Raw genomic sequence first — 17,835 nt, 5'->3', positions numbered from 1 at the left:
GAGTCTGAAGCTCCTGGCTGCCTCCATCACAGTTTCACTGAGAGTTCACTCTAATTCCTTATAAAAACTTCAGTTAACTGAAAGGAGTTTTATATTTTGAATAAAAATAGCTCAGAATCACAACCCTGTGAACTGATGGGATAGAAGAGAATCATTGCCAAGAGTATGAGCTGAAATGAAAGAGTTTTTCTTAAAATGGGAATGTCCATTGTAATGTAAGGTAAAAGACACCCTTTGTCTAGATGGTAAGACTAAGATTAAATGACTTGAAAAGGATTACAGATAGTGTTTGGCACATAGTAGGTATGAAATGAATGTTAACTGATTGATATGTTTCACTGATTGATTAATTAATAATAAACTCATTGGAGCAGCTAGGTAGTGCAGTGGATAGAGCACCAGTGTAAGAGTCAGGAGGACCTGAGTTCAGATCTCACCTCAGACACTTGACACTCACTGTGACCTTGGGCAACCCCAATTGCCTCATCTGGGTCATCTCTAGTCATCCTGATGAATATCTGGTCACTGGATTCAGATGGCTCTGGAGAAGTGAGGCTGGTGATCTGCACAGCCCTCCCTCACTCAAAACAAAATCAACTGGAAGTCATATTATCATTTCTCTGATGGCATGGTCTTCTTCGGCAATGAAAGATGAACATACAATAAACTCCTTACAATTCAATTAAAGCCAAAAGTTATTGGATCATGGCTCTAGATCAGGAAGGAAAGTGATTCAGGATTGCTTTACAGATGAGGAAAATGAGACTGAAGGAGGTGAAATGACTTATCCTTGGTTCTCTTCTCTGAGCTTCCATTCATGAGATCCTAGATCTATAACTGAAAGTTACCTTAGAGGCCATTTAATTCAACCCTCTCACTTTACAGATGGGGAAAATGAGGCCCATAAAGCTTAAATGACTTGCCCAAGGTGAGAACAGGAGCCAGCCAAATCATGTGGTCAGTATTCCAAATATAATGTAAATCATAGGATCACCAAATCTCAAAAGGGGTCCCCCAAAGTATGCATAAGTCACAGTCTCCAGCAACGGAGAGATTGTTCATATGAATGAGATCCTAGAGCCATTGTAAAGTTGCTGTGCAAAGTCCAGTACAGAATTTATTACTGGATAAGACGTACAAATGATGAACACAAGGTTGCTGTTCAAATGGAAATGAAGGCATTGGCTGAATGCTGGACTGGGAGTCAAAAAGATATAAATTTGAATCTTGCTTCAAATACTTACAAGGTATGGCATCCTAAGCAAATCTCTTAATCTCTCTGAAGCTCTTTGTTCAGCTATAAAATGAGCTCGATGGACTCTGAGGTCTCTCAGTTTTAATCTTGATTCAATGATCCTACATACTTAATGTAGAATTCCCTTCCAGAGTTCTATGCTGATCTCTCATCATGGTAAAGAGGTGGTCCTGGTTCTCAAAGGCTATCCTCAAGGAGTGTAAGCTCAGACTGGCTCCACTAACCTGGAAATACTTCAGCTACCATCATGGTAACAGAATATCTATGCTTCCTGAGGCCAAGAGAGTTAAATATGAAAATGATTGTCTCCATTAGGCTGGATATTTGGTGATGAAGAATTCTCTGGCCAGAGCCACTCATAAAACAAAGAAAAATACAAAATATCCTCCCTCTTATGTTTCCTCAGTGATACTGACAAATCAGTGGAAAGGAGGAGTAGAGGATGCTAAGATATGCATAATTTCTAGGCTGCCCACAAAACCACTGATACTCTAAATATGAAGTTGTGCAGAGAATAACAAGTGGAAAATCCATTGGAGAAAATGAATCTTATCATCCTTAAAATTCTTGCTAGGAATGAAACTGGAGGATCTACAGAAGGTACAGCTAAATGGAAGGATGGTTCAGTGATTCTCTGGGAGAGGCACATAAGTGATTTGACAGCCTTAGCTTTATTGTGAATCCAAATAAAATGAGAAGCATCATTTCACTGGAAGCTGAATCAACTGATGTTGTAAAACTCGTGACAGGCATTTGCTAAAACAAGCAAAAAAAATAAAGAAGAAAACAAACAAACAAACTACCGTGAAGATAAACTGCAGCCAAGACATCAATACCTATTACAGAGAATGGGGTGGTAGGAAGAAGTCTAAAACTTAAGTCTGCATATACTTTAATTCATCCTGCCTTCAAGTAATGGAGATGGCAGCATGCATCAGAGATTCCAACTGTAGAGCAAAGGGAAAGGGACAGTAAACCTTAGGTCATAGTGGCAAGGTAGATTATATAATGCATCTTCTTTAGTGTCACTTCCATTGATAAAACCATATTCATTTACGATGTTGAGCCTTTTGGCGGTGTTAAGGACTAAATGTTGGAAAGCATAGTTCAAGTATAAGAAACAAGAGGAGGCAAAGGCTTGTACTTTATTCAGAAGCCTCACATCAACATATCAGGAATATTTCCTTCAAGAAGAGAGTCAGAGAGTACTGGTCATGGTAGTCACCAAATTACTTCACAAAAAAGAAAGTTGGTTATTTTTAGGAGATATAAAATAACTAGTCATTGGTGGTCAAATCAGCTATCTGTGTATAGTGAGCTGCACACAACTACTTGTTAAAGAAAAGTGAATGACAAATTAAAAGAAAGAAGAACTTATGGTCTGCAATTGAGTCAAACTTAACCTGACCATTTAAATAAGTTGATTCTGGAACACAGGAAATGGATAAAAGAACAGACACTGATATTATCACCATTTCCTACAATATGTATCAGTTGCTACAAATGGGAACTGAAAGAAATTAGAAATCATCTTAGCCAATAACTACTTGACCTGCTTCCCAAATAGAGAGAGATGGCAACCAAAAGACACATCAATTTAGAATATGAAATTGTTTGCAAAATCTTATGGAGGAAGGAGGTAGAAAATTATACCCAGAACTATCTCTGGGTTCTAAGCCAGAAGAAAAATGACAGATCCCACTCCTCAGCTGATGGGAACCTAGCTAAAGCCCTGTTGGTAACAGCAGCAGCAAGAGAAGCTCAAGAAAGAGGTGAGAAGCACCATAGATGTAATGATACCCAGTTGGGGAGCAGGACCATAAAACACCAATGCAAGGAACCCTCAAGATCAGCATGATGACATTATTAGGAGATACTAATAGCTCTGCATTGTCAGAGACATAAATTGCTTCTTCATGTTATTTTCCTGATCTCATATAGTTCCTCCATGTTTGTCTCCTCTATATGATTCCTGTGCATCTCCATTCCTCTCATAGATGGCATGTGAATCTGTGGGAGAGAGTTCCCCAACTTTATGGGGGAAATATCCCTTTGCTACTTTTCTTAACTAAACTGTGCCATTAAATGGCCTTACTTTGAACTACTAGCATTCTCTGTTAAAAAGAAACATGCCAGTGGGGAATTCATGAATCATTATTTTGAGTATCTGTAGCCCCACAAAGTATCTTTAACTTGGGGTAGTTTCCTGAAAAGTAATGAGGGCTATGTTTCCTTATCCCATCCCTTTCCTGACATGAGCCTGCTCCCCACAATCCTTCTTTCTCTCTACACAACCCCTATCCTCCTCTTCCTTTTCCCCTTCCTCATTTCCTGTTTTCCCTAAGCTTTTGTATTTGTAGCTTGCTCCCCCTCCACTCTATGTCTCTGTTTTACCCTGTCTGTCTCTTTCTTAACATACACACACACACACACACACACACACACACACACACACACACACACACATACACACACACACACACACACACTTTCACAGAGTAATGTAAGCCACATGCAAATGCAAATCAGATCAGAAAATGTGCAGGAAAGGTTCATCACCACACTGGGAGAATCTAAGCAACGTAACCAAACCTCTAGAAAATGTTTCTAAAGTAATAAGTCCTTGTCAGATTCCAGTCCATCTAAAGCAAGAGGCTAAGATTTTCTTTTCTTTTCATGTTTCAACTGCATGTGCAAAGTCCCAGGGAGAGTCTCTATTTCCACCTTAATTTTACTTTATTTTAGCCATTGCTGTCAAATACTCTTTATCATGTCCTTTTAACACCAGCCTGGCCTCATGTCTCCATAGAGTAAAAGCTAATGACCTGTAGTTCACTCTTGGCAAGCTGTAGCCATAGCCATGCTCTATTTGGAGCAGAGTAGAGCCTTGGAACCTATAGTTGGGTGAGTCACCCAATGTTGCCTCCAGGGCTTCATGGGTCTTTAAATACCATGGCTGTGGTCATTGCTTTCTACAGATTATTAATACACTGGGGCCTTGAGATAAACATGCCCCATTGAGCCGATCTTAGGATGAAACAGCTGGGGAGTTGGACCACATCCAATGGGGGCTGATCACTGGGAGGACCAATTGGACCTTATTCTACAGTTTTACCAATAACATGGTCCTGTTTCTTGGACCCAAAAATATTATAGGGGGCTACAGAAGGCTTCATTCAAGAGTCCAAGTCACTCTGAATTTCCTTCATGCAATTAAAAAAGAAAGGAGAAGAAGAAGAAGAAGAAGAAGAAGAAGAAGAAGAAGAAGAAGAGAAAGAAGAAGAAGAAGAGGAAGAAAAAGAAGAGGAAGATGAGGAGGAGGAGGAGGAAGGAGGAGGAATAAGAAGAGGAAGAGGAAGAAGAAGAAGAAGAAGAAGAAGAAGAAAGAGGAGGAGGAAGAAGGGGAAATATTTAGCATTTGGATAGATTTGATTCTGAGGGGTCTTGATACCAAATTCCTCAGGAAAGCAAGGGATTTAGACTAAAAGCTCACAACAACCAAAAAATCAAATTTATACTGGATTTGAATCTTGCCTCTTTCACTTACTACTTATGTGACCTTGGCCAAGTCACGCTCTCTGGGACTGAGCTCCCTTATTCATATAATAAGAGAGTTAAACCAGAAGACTGAGAAAAATCCTTCTAGTTCTCTCTGCTCCTAAGAAAGGAAGGGAATAAGCATTACATAGTGCCCATTAGTGCTAGGCACTGTGTCCAGCACTTTTTACAGATATTATCTCATTTGGTGCTGTAACCCTGGGAGGTAAGTGCTATTATTCCCATTTTGCAGATTGGGAAACTGAGGCAGACAAAGATTAAGTGACTTGCTCAGGGTCACACAGCTAGTAAATGTCTGAGGTTAGATTTGAACTCAGGTCTTCCTGACTCCAAGCCCAGCATTATGCCAATCTAGTATCCTTTCCCCTTCCCTTTCCAAGTAGAATATCTGTAGTTAGAGGACCTGGATTTAATTCTCTCCTTGACATTTATAGCCTTTGTGACCTTGGGTAAGTTATTGAATCTTCCTGAAACTCACTTTTCTTATTTGTAAAATGAGAGGATTGAACTGGATGGTGTTTGAGGTCTTCTCCATCTCTATTATGATTCCCTAAAAATATTGATAATAATATAATATTCAATCCTCACTTATGCTCAGAAATTGAATACCCTAAACCATGCTGAGGGCAGTCAGGTAGCACAATGGATAGAGTTCCAGGCCTGGAGGAAGACTTGAATTCAAATCTGACCTCAGACACTGGGTAAGTCACTTAACCCATTTACCTCCATTTTCTCATCTGTAAAATGAGTTGGAGAAGGAAATGGCAAACCGTTCCAGTATCTCTGTCAAGAAAATCCCAAATGGGGTCATGAAAATTCAGACATGATTGGACTAAACTAGAACAAAATATTTTCAGAAGAAACTGAAGGATTGAAAACAAAAGAAGTTGGTGGGAGGAGACAGAAAAGCAGAAAAAAGCAGAAAGAGGTGAAGACAAGCTGTGATTGGTCAAGTTTATGCACAGAAGGAAGCACTCCTCTTATTGACTGGAGAAACTTATTGTAGACAGGCAGTGAAAAGCTTTTTCTCAGCCAAGTGGAAGCCACAGATCAAGGAATATGACAAGAAACAAGAAGAAAGAAGGATATAGAGAAGAAAAGGCAGGAAATACCAGGAGGAGAGACATAACTATGGAGATCAGAGATGAGAACAAGAGAGGAAGAAAAGGAAACTCAATTTCTCATGGTCTAACAATGTGGCTGTCAGTATGGGGCAAGTAAATAGACCTTCAAGTTTGAAGGCAAGATCTTGGGTTCAAATTGTGCCTCTGTTCTAATCACTGTCTGACCTTGGACAAATTACCTCTCTAGGCATGAATTTCCTTATCTGTAATAAGCCAATGGTCTTAAAGTAGATGATCTGGGATCATAGGATCATGTATAGAGAGATGTACCAGAAAACTGAATTACTTGAAAGTACAAGGTCACACAAGTAGGAAGTGGTAAATATAGGATTCAAACTCAGGTCCTTCAAGGCTGAGTCTCTTTCCACTGAATTACACTCTTGTTTTATTTTTTTCTTTTTAGAAAAAAATATTTAATTATTTTTGGTTTTCAACATTCATTTCAACAAGATTTTGAATTCCAAATTTTCTCCCCATCTCTCTCCTCTGTCCACCCCAAGACACCGTGCATTCTGATTATCCCTTCCTCCAATCTCTCCTCCCTTCTATCACACCCCTGCCTTCCTTTTTCCCTATCTTCTCTATTTTCTTGTAGGGCAAGATAGATTTCTATACCCTATTGCTTGTATTTCTTATTTCCCAGTCGCATGTAAAAACAATTTTTAACATTTGTTTTTAAAGCTTTGAGTTCTAACTGCTCTCCCTCCCCACCACTTCCTCCTCACTCTTCCTCCCTCTCCACCCATACCCATTGAGAAGGCAAGCAGTTTGGTATGTTACACATGTGAAGTGATGCAAAACACTTCCATAACAGTCATATTGTGAAAGGCTAACTATTTTTCCCTCCATCCTATCCTGCCTTCCATTTATTCTATTCCCTCTTTTGACCCTATCCCTCTTTAAAATTGTTTACTTCTAATTACACCCTCCTTCCATTTACCCTCCCTTCTATCATCCCCCCAACCTCTACATATCCTCTTCCCCCTACTTTCCTGTAATATAAGATAGATTTTCATACCAAATTGAGTTTGCATGTTATTCCTTCCTTAAGCCAAATGCTATGAGAGTAAGATTCACTCTTTCCTTCTCACCTACCCCCTCTTCCCCTCCACTGAAAAAGCTTTTTCTTGCCTCTTTCATGTGAGATAATTTGCCTCATTCTGATTTCTCCCTTTCTCCTCCCAATATATTCCTCTCACCCCTGAATTTTAGTTTTTAGATATCAGCCCTATCTATTCAGCTCACTCTTGTGCCTCTGTCTATATGTATATAATCCCTCCAACTACCCTAATAGTGAGAAAAGTCTCAAGATTTACAAACATTATCTTTCCATGTAGGAATGTAAACAGTTCAACTTTAGTAAGTTCCTTATGATTTCTATTTCCTGTTTACATTTTCATGCTTCTTTTGATTCTTGTGTTTGAAAGTCAAATTTTCTATTCAACTCTGGTCTTTACATCAAGAATGCTTGAAAGTCCTCTATTTCATTGAATTACCATTTTTTCCCCTGAAGAGTTATACTCAGTTTCGCTGGGTACATGATTCTTGGTTTTAATTGTAGCTCCTTTGACATCTGGAATATCATATTCCAAGCCCTGTGATTCCCTAATGTAGAAGCTGCTAGATTTTATGTTATCCTGAGTGTATTTCCACAATACTTAAATTATTTCTTTCTGGCTGTCTTGCAATATTTTCTCCTTGATCTGAGAGCTGGAATTTGGCCACAATATTCCTAGGAGTTTTTCTTTTGGAAATCTCTTTCAGGAGGTAATCAGTGGATTCTTTCAATATATATTTTACCCTCTGGTTCCACAATATCAGGGCAGTTTTCCTTGATAATTTCTTGAAAGATGATGTCTAGGTTAATTTTTTGATCATGGCTTTCAGGCAGTCCCATAATTTTTAAATTGTCTTTCCTGGATCTATTTTCCAGGTTAGTTGTTTTTCCAAAGAGATATTTCACATTGTCTGCTATTTTTTCATTCCTTTGGCTTTGTTTTATAATTTTTTGATTTTTCATAAAATCATTAGCTTCCATCTGCTCTATTCTAATCTTTAAGGAATTATTTTCTTCAATAAGCTTTTGGACCTCCTTTTCCATCTGGAAGCTAATTCTGCTTTTTAGGGCATTTGTCTCTTTTTTAGACCTTTGACATTTTGGACTTCTTTTACAATTTGGGTTAAGACAATTTCTTCAGATGTTATTTTCTTCAGTACTTTTTGGGATCTTCCATAGCTAGCAGTTGATGCATTTTTCATGATTTTCTTGCATCACTCTCATTTCTCTTCATAATTTTTGCTCTAATTCTCTTACTTGATTTTCAAAATCCTTTTTAAGCTCTTCTATGGCCTGAGACCAATTCATACTTTTCTTGGAGGCTTTGGATGTAGAAGCTTTGACTTTGTTGTCTTCTGTTTGTATACTTTGTTCTTCCTTGTCACCAAAGTAAGATTCTGTAGTCTGATTCTTTTTTTTATGATTTTTATTCATTTCCCCAACTACTTACTTGGCTTTTGAGCTCTTTGTCAAGGTAGTTCTCTGCTTCCAGTAGGGGTGGGGAGTGTACTATCTGTTGCTCGATCCCACCATGATCTGTGGATCTAGAGCTCCAGAAACATTCACTGTCACTGGTTGCAGCTGTCCCTGCCTCTGATGCTTCTGCCTCATCTTCTGCAGGTTCCTCCACCCCCTCCACTGCCCTGGAAATGGGGCTTGACCACTCTATTCTCTCACATAGTTCCCTCAGGTTTTTTCCACTGACCTTCCAATTTGTCTTTGGCAATTTTGGGTCGTGAAGTCTGGAAACTGCCACAGGTGCCCAAGATTCAGTCTCTCATGGCCTGCTCATGTCCCTTCTGTGCCGAGGTGGCCCACACTGCACTGCATTCTGCTCCCAGTTCGGCATGATAGCCACTTCCCTGTGACCTTCCAGGCCATCTTGGACTGGAGATTTGTTTCACTCCATCATTCTATGAGTTTTAAAGCTCCAGAATTTTTTTAGAGTTTTATAGGTATTTGGGTTTGTGGGGAAAACACTAGCAAGTCTGTGCTCTTACTCCACCATCTTTACACTGCCTCCCTAAATGGTTTATTGAAGCTTACTTCAGGATTCTTGATTATATGAGAACATGAGAAATGAAGATTAGAATAGCATGCTGGGGGCTTTTAAGGTGAGGATAAGTCATGTCTTGTTGGGACTGGAAGCTCAATTCCGTGTGGACAGTCTCGGGCAGGTAAAAGTGGGACTTCTAAATCTTAGAGTCTTACGAGGCCCTCCATGAACAGCGGGGGTTCGAGAAGGTCAGACTGAGCTAGCTCGGCTAGCTCGGGTATTTCCGCCTCTCCCCCGGAGATACCTGATGGGTGGAGTCTCCCTGCCCTCGAGGTCGTCCCGGATTGGAGCACACCTAGTTACCTAACAGCATGGTATTGAGATGCAAACTGTGTGGCTGAAGATTAAGTAGGATTGAGGAAGCCAGAAAGCTCTCTCTTAGCACGTGTGGAGCCAAAGAGAAAAGTAGGGCTCCGCTTCTTTTCTTTCCTCTCTCCCCTCCCCCTCTCTCCCTGCTTGTACTTCTACTTCCAATCCCTTAAGCTTAGCCTCCTTAGGAAATCTCCCCCTCTTCCTCCTAAGGAAGACCCCCCTGCATTTGTAACCCGGACCCTGAAATAAAGCTCAACCCCTGTTTGACTCTGGAACGTCCTTTCTCTCATATGTTTATCCGGTTTGGCCAACCGAAGACCTGGGACAGGTAAGAAAGACTCGGGTAGCCCAATACAGGCCTCTAGGCTTGGCAATGTCTTATACATTTTATGGGACATGCTGAAGCATATCACCATTATTATTTTTTTTAGTTCATGTCACCACACAAGGGTGATCACTGTTGGCACTTTAGTGACATGAAGGCAATGACTCCTGCCAATAGCCTTAATCAGGGCATCAGCCCATCTTTCATTCTGAGGCTACTAGCAACAGCATCTAAGACAGAGAGAGCTCCAGGGTCAGGGGGCAATGTCACCAAGAGCTTCTAGAAGGGCTGTAAATGGAATTGTTGAAAGGGAAGAGGACACATTGCCCTCAAGTTAGGACACCTCCGGGGAGACTGGTAGCAAGGGAAGCTTTCCATACCTGTCTATTATATCTTTGCTCCATTATATCATGTGCATCCCTGTGACAATTGTTCATTGAGCTTTGAGACAAGCCAATTGATATTTCAGACTCAGAATATACTAAGTGGCTGGAACTTCATGGTTCTGGGCTACAAAGTCAGAAACAGCTATATCTACAACCACATGAATTTGGCTTCAGATACTTACCAGCTGAGTGACCTTGGGTAACTCATTTAACCTCTGCCTCAGTTTCCTCTACTGTAAAATGAGGATTTCAGTAGCGCCCATCTCCCATTATTGTTCTGAGAGTCAGATGAGATATTGGTAAAGCTCTTCAGAAACTTTAAAGCACTCTGTAAATGTTAGTTGCTATTACTATCATTATGTTTATTATTATGTTTTAAATTAAATAAAACCTACAAATCATTGTGGTGCTAAATATACAACTTGGTTATCTCAACTGCATTCTCTAATTCAACAAGCATTTACTATATCTACTGTGCATCATACTCTATGTACTTAGTATACTGGGGTTACAAAGATGATTATAATAACAGTTCCTACCCCCAAGAAGCTTCTATTCTACTTAACATTATCAGAATTTCCTGAGCATCAAATAGGAACCATTTCACAGATAAGCAGTGTCCCTCTCTCTCACCCAAAGTGAGTGGAAAAGGCAAAAAGATTTTCTGTTCAAATGCAGTCAGTGAAGCCATGTCTATTTTTTGAAGGCTGGCTTTGACCTTTCATGGTTCATTATACATATAGTCATTCATTGTGGAAAATGACCAGCAAACCATGAGACTACCAAGAAATTCCGTGGCTTTTCCTCCCTTGAGAATTCATTTCTGAGCACAATTGCCCCACTGAACAGTTTTACAATACTCTTGCATATAACACATTCCGGAACAATTTCTTTCAGACATAGTTAAAATTAAAAAAAGTTTTGTCAATTAAAGGATTAAATTCTACTTACCTGGATACCTCCCACAGATCCCTTGGTAAATATTTATTGACTGTTTAGTAGAGAATGAAAGCACCTTGAGGGCAGGGCTCATTTCCCTTTTCTTCTATCTCCAGTCTTACCTTAATGACTAGAACACAGTAATAAATGCTTATTGAAGGAATAGTTTAGTTATGGTCCTGTATTTTTCCATGAAACAATGACACAGGACCAAAACAGAAGCTAATGTTAATCAATCTGATGTGGTTTCGGGGTGAAAAGACCTCCAGATTATTGAGGTATAGGGTGGAGTTGTCTGGAAAGAATTCTCATATTCAAGCAGTCTTCCAGTAAAGTGGCAAAAGTTTATTATAACACTAATAAAGTGGGTGGAGCTCCTTAGGGAACTTACAACTTAATGGGGGTGATGCTAAAGCTTATATAGAAAAAGTTCAGTGAATAGTGTGCCAAGTATACTAATTGGGTGATTCTGGGCAGCAGTTTCTGTACCTTGGGCCATTTCCTTCTCCAGCTCATTTTACAGATGAGAAAACTGAGGCAAACAGGGTTGAATGACTTGCCCAGGGTCACAGAGCTAGGAAGTGTTGAAGGGGAGACAACACACAAAACAAGGCAGGAAAAGAGGAAGAAGGGATGGAACATCAGAGGGCACCCAGTACAGGAGGAGAATGGAGGGAGGCATCTTGTTATGTGGAGGTGAAAACATGCAGGGCAGTAAATGCAAGGTAGAATGATGTGAAAGTTCAGCTTTGTCCTCTACAAAGGAAGACATTGGAAGCAATTTGGCACTCCATCCTCTAGCCCTTCACTCATAGGGGAGAGGATACCGAGGGAAGAGGAGTCATTAAACTTTAGAAGTTGAGTTTAGAAGTGATGACTTAACCTGGGAGGAGGATTTTGTGGAGTTACAACCAGGCAGGTCAGCAGATACATTGTGGGAGCACTATGCTAAGTTGGGGAATAACCTGGTTCCTGCTGTCAAAAAGCTCACAATTTAATAGGGGCTCCCAAATGTACATTTTTAGGAGTATATGGCATACATACACAATGAATCCAGAAAGTTGGGGAAAGAGGTGCACTAGAGGCTGGAGGGACCAAGAGAAGGCTCAGGCAGATGGAAACCCTTGAACTGAGTCATAAAAGAAACCAGGAATTCCAAGAGGCTGATGTCAGAGGGAGACAATGCCAGGCATCAGATTCTCCTTGGTGGTTGGGTGGAATGGATAGTACATTAACTCAGACAGGCAAAGAGAGCATATGATTCTTCCTATCTACAAGGCACCAGACTTGCTTCAAAAGGGTGACAATTGTGTCCCCGCTCTGTCCCTTTCTAGGTTTGTGAAACTATGCCAGTCTCTTCAAACTGGAAAGGGAAATGGCAAACCACTCCAGCGTCTCTGCCAAGAAAACCCCAAATGGGTCACGAAGGGTCAGACACGATGAAAATGACTGAATAACAACAATGACCAGTCTCATGTCTCAGAATTCACTTGGTCATCCTGGAAAATGGGAACACTAGCGCTCACACTACCTCATCCAAAGGGCTGTTAGAAGGAACAAATGGGGTGTTTTATTTAAGCAACATACTTTGTAAATCTTAAAGATGTGAAGTTATTATTATTATTGTTATTTACTACATACTAAGTGCCTCTATGGAATACCTTTCCCTGATTGGCATGGAAAACCTGTGGTCTTGCTATAAAAAATACTCATATCATATATTAGGTTGTAAATTCAGAACTAAAAGGACCTATAAGAGGTCCATTATTGAGTTCAACCCTCTAATTTTAGAGGTGTGGAAACTGAGGCATGGGAAGGTAAAGTGACTTGCTAGTAAGTGTCTGAAGCAGGATCTGAACCCAGGTCTTACTGATCCTAAGCTGAGCATTTAACTCCGTACTCCAATATTTCACATTTAATAGCATTTTTAACTTTTCAAAGAACTTTCCCAATGAATTATCTAATTGGACACAGATAATGACCTCATGTGGTAGACAAAACAAATGTTATCCTGGGGTCAATGAACATTTTAAACAATAGTTTGAATAAATGTATTTCAATAGAATTGGGTTTTTTATACTTCTGTCTGTTTTATTTTACACATTTTAAAACATGATTCTGAGAAACGATCCAGCAGCTTCACCAGACTGACTGCCAAAGAAACAAAAACTAGCTTAAGAACTGAGGGCAGAGACCATTTTCTGGCTTAGCATGGTGTCTGGTGCACTGTTAAGTACATAGGAAATACTTTTTGATTGATTGAATGATTGAGGAAGCCGAGTTCTTGAAATACTGGGGTACAAGGTGCTCTGATTACTGAGCCCTAATCCCTGAGTGAGTGTTGCCTCAGGCAAACTGAGACCTGAGAAAATCTTTAGCTTCAAAAGGTCAAGGTCACCCATTACATAGGAGCCATTTCTAGTCATCCTAATCTATATCTTATCACTGGAACCACATGGCTCTGGAGGTGAAAGTGAGGCTGATGGCTTTGCACAGTCCTGCCTCACTTAAATCCAATTCACTTGCATGTCATAATATCACCTTCCTGGCATCAAACAACAATATCTCCTAGAAAGCTAGAAGACACTGAATAGATGTTTGGATTAGGAGTTAAAGGTCCTGATTTCAGGTCCTGATTCTGCCTCTCAAGATTCTGAAGGCAAATTAATTTTTTGGTTTCTGTTTCCTCTTTAAAGTGAAGGAATTGGACAGAAATGACCTCTAATGTTCCCTAGAGCTGTAAATCTAGGAGCCCCTAGCCCAAGATTTTTCCTGAAAGTAGACAAGACCTCAGTGCTCTAGTATGCACATTCATCAATTCTCTTTGCTCCTCATTTTTTACTTTTAGCATGCTTTATCAAGCAAGCCAGAACATAAGCCGTTCGACCCCGAAGTTGCTGCTGTCCAGCCCTATCAAGACCAGACCTTCCAGCACATTTATTTTGTGTCAGAAAGTCTGGAAGATGCCAAGGACAAGCTCCGGTGAGTGAACAGCCTTTGAATAGGCTAGAGGTGGGTTTGTGGGACACACCATGGAGCCAGGGTCAGAGCAAGAGAGTGACAATCAACGTACTGAGCCATTTTCCCTCCAAGTGTGGTAACCTGATCGAGTGAGAAGGCAGGATATTCCTTGCACAGCTATGATTCGGCTTAGGTGCACTGTGTTTCCTGATGATCATAGCTGGCATTTATACAGAGATTTAGGCTTTATATAAAATGCTCCACACCCCTATAAGTAGATACTCTGGGTGTCGTTATCATCATCATCATCTCCATTTTACAGTTGGGAACACTTAAGGCTCAGGTTAAATGTTGTGTCCAAGGTTACAGTAATTAACGGTCAGGAACAGGATTTAAACCCAGAGTTTTCCTGATTCCAATTCCTCTATTCTTTACATGGAGCAGTGGAGAGAGAGCTGGACCTGGAGTCAGGAGGACCTGAGTTCAAATTCAGCCTGAGATATTTTCTAACTGTATGACCCTGGGCAAGTCACTTAACGTCTGTTTGCCTCAGTTTTCTCAGCTGTAAAATATATGGAATCTGTACTCACTTCTCAGGGTTGTTGTGAGAATCAAGTGAGAAAAAATTTGTATAAGCCCTTAGCACGGTGCTTAGCACATAGTAAACACTTAGTAAAAGGTTGGTTCCTTTCTAATATTGTAAGCAAATGGACTTTGACTATGGCTGTCTTGTGTATTGTGTCTCTGTTTGAAGGGGGCTGACTTTGTGCTTCCTTTTTTTTCCTGGTAGGAAATATATTCTGAAGATCCAGAAACCCTTCTCAGTTCGCTATGATCCTTCCACTTGCTGTGTAGATGTTCTAGACTCAGTTCAGCAAGTCAAGATGGTGCTCCGCCAAGTGAAAGCAGACCTCGAACATGTTTGTCATGCCCTGGAGAAAGTGGCTTAAGCTCCCACTGGATCCCCACGACGCCCAGTCTAGCTCAGTCCTGTTCACAAATAGATTGCTCCCTCTGGACTTTTCCCCAGGCCCAAGTCTTAAGTGGTTAGAAAAGAGTATTTGCATAACTCGCTATTTGAGTCTTAGACTGTTTTCAAGGCCAAGGATGTCTTATGCTAAATCATATTCATTCCTTAAGCTTCCTGCCAGGGGTATCAAAGTCAAGTTGAAACTGGGGCCTTGGAGTCTGGAAGACGTGAATTCAAGCCCAAGCTCACATACTTACAAGCTGTGGGACTCTAGGCAAGACACAGAACCTCTGCCTGTCTTGGTTTATTCAATTATAAAACGGGACAATAATGTCACCTACCTGCCAGGGTTGTTGTGAGAATCAAATGAGCCAATGGTTGTAAAGTTCTTGATGCTAAGTAGGAACTGTTTCCTTCCTTCTCACCTTCACTTTCCTTTTACTTCTTCCTTCCTTTCATCCTTCTTTCTTCCTTTCCTCCCTCCCTCTCTCTCCTTTCTCTCCCTCTTTTTTCCTTTCTTCTCTCCTTTCCTCCTTCCTTCCTTTCTTCTTCCCTCCTTCCCTCCCTCTTTCCTTCCCTCTCTCCTTTCCTTCCCTCCCTCACATCTTCCCTCCCTCTCTCCTTTCCTTCCTCCCTCCCTCCCTCCCTTCCTTCCTTCCTTCCTTCCTTCCTTCCTTCCTTCCTTCCTTCCTTCCATCCTTCTTTCCTCCTCTTTCTCCTTTCCTTCCTTCTACAAGTGGGCCACAGTGTGGACAGCAAATGACATTTAATAAGGATGAATGTGAAATTTTACAACTGGATTGTTTTTAAATGCCAATTTCACAAGTACGAGATTAGGGAGATTTGACTAAAGAACAGTTTACCTAAAAAAAAAATCTGTGATTCTTGGTTGACTGCAAGCCCAATATGAGAGAATACTGTACTATGGCAACCAAAAATCTTCCATGATCTTAGGCTGAATTAAGAAAGACTTACCTTCCAGGAATGAAGAGCTGGCCATTCTCCTATATGCTTCCCTGAACAGATCACATGTCAAGTAGTGTGTTCAGCACCAGGCATCACATTTGAAAAAGGATGTTGGCAAATCCAGGTGAGGATTAGGGAGGCATCTGAAGGTTATACCATACAAGGACTTATTGATGAACCAGTAGCCTGGGAAAGAGAAGATTCAGGGAAACAACAGTGTCTTCAAGTACTTGGAAGTCTCTTGTATAGAAGAAGAAGTAACTTTACCCAGCTTGTCCTTAGAGTCCCTAGAACTAGGAATAATTCTTGAAAGAGACAAGTTTTGGCTCAATGTACAGAAAAACTAACTACAGCTGTCTTGAAGTGAGCTGCCTGAAGAGGTTATGGCTTCCCTTTCACTTGGTGGGGACTGAAAAAAACTAAGTGACCCCTTGTGGGATCCAATGTCAATATCAATTATGGATTTGATTAGTTTGCTGTTGGGTATCTTTGAAAATGAAAGACAAGCAACATCAACCACAACAAGTTGAGTCCCTTCCAACTCTGAAGTTCTGCAATTTGGGGACAATGAGCAATTTGGGGACAATGATATAAAGCAGAGCAGGGCAATACCTCTTGAGATAACCCATTGCCCTTTGGGACAGCTTTAATTATTTGGAAGGTTTTCCTGTTATCAACACTCAACATACCTCCTTACAACTGCCTCCCACTGCTCCTGGTTTTGCCTTCTGGAGCAAATCAGAACAAAAAATGAAGAGATGACCATTAAAAATCTTCTTCAATATGTCAAACCTTCAGATACTTGGAGAAAAGTCATAACATCCTCTACGAGTCTTCCCTTCTGTAAGGTTAATGTAAGGTTAATGGTGGTGGTGGTGGGGAGGAGAATTAAAGATCTTCACTGCTCAATAATGGACCTTGGTACCTCTTGTTAATTTCTATTGAGGCACTGGATCAGAGGGGACATGCCCTCCAGATCTGAAAGACAAATAAATACCCTGAGGTGAGGTTTTACTTTGGGGCTTACTCATTGGAAGTTTTGTTTGGCCAGATGAGACTCTGGGCAACTGTTAAGGAACCCCCTAGCTTCAAAAATTCAGATATTGGTGCTTCTCTCTCTGGTAACCACGTATGTATGTAATGGTCAGACAGTTCAATCTGTCTGTTGATCTGTGATGTCTGTATTGCTTATGGCCAGACAATTGGAAGCCCTGTCTGTTGATCTTTATTTCTCTGTATTTTCTCTGAAGTTCAGGGTGCTGACTTTTTCCCCTGAACTAAATGAATGATATATGTGCTTGATTAAAGTAGATTTTTTTAAAATTTTATTTATTTATTTGACATTAATTTTAACAAAATTTTGGGTTCCAAATTTTCTCCCCTTTTCTCCCCTCCCCCCCCAAACACCAAGCATTCTAATTGCCCCTATGACCAATCTGCTCTCTCTTCTATCATCCTTCTCTGCCCTTGTCTCCATCTTCTCTTTTGTCCTGTAGGGCCAGATAACTTTCTATACCCCTTTACTTGTATTTTTTATTTCCTAGTGGCAAGAACATTACTCGACAGTTGTTCCTAACACTTTGAGTTCCAACTTCTTTACCTCCCTCCCTCCCCACCCCTTCCCTTTGGAAGGCAAGCAATTCAATATAGGCCAAATCTGTGTAGTTTTGCAAATGACTTCCATAATAGTTGTGTTGTATAAGACTAACTATATTTCCCTCCATCCTATCCTGTCCCCCATTACTTCTATTCTCTTTTAATCCTGTCCCTCCCCATGAGTGTCGACCTGAAATTGGTCCCTCCTCCCCATGCCCTCCCTTCCATCATCCCCCCCTCCACCCTGCTTATCCCCTTCTCCCCCACTTTCCTGTATTGTAAGATAGGTTTTCATACCAAAATGAGTGTGCATTTTATTCCTTCCTTTAG

The 17,835-nt window shown here is 40.6% G+C and overlaps 1 protein-coding gene across 1 annotated transcript in view; it reads left to right on the top strand.

The window, feature by feature from the left end:
- LOC140534579 (tyrosine 3-monooxygenase-like) overlaps positions 1 to 17,230 on the top strand; it is a 70,767-nt gene extending 53,537 nt beyond the window's left edge. Inside the window, exons 12-13 of the mRNA XM_072655753.1 lie at positions 13,861 to 13,994; positions 14,764 to 17,230. Of these exons, the coding sequence (XP_072511854.1) occupies positions 13,861 to 13,994; positions 14,764 to 14,923 (294 nt within the window). The 3' untranslated portion in view covers positions 14,924 to 17,230. The remainder of the gene's footprint in view (positions 1 to 13,860; positions 13,995 to 14,763) is intronic.
- Positions 17,231 to 17,835: the final 605 nt, after the last annotated feature.

The sequence above is a fragment of the Notamacropus eugenii genome, chromosome 3 (genome assembly GCF_028372415.1).
Source record: "Notamacropus eugenii isolate mMacEug1 chromosome 3, mMacEug1.pri_v2, whole genome shotgun sequence".
Taxonomy (NCBI): Eukaryota; Metazoa; Chordata; class Mammalia; order Diprotodontia; family Macropodidae; genus Notamacropus; species Notamacropus eugenii.
Note: the sequence above shows the minus strand (reverse complement) of the source record. Positions and strands in the feature narration are given on the sequence as shown.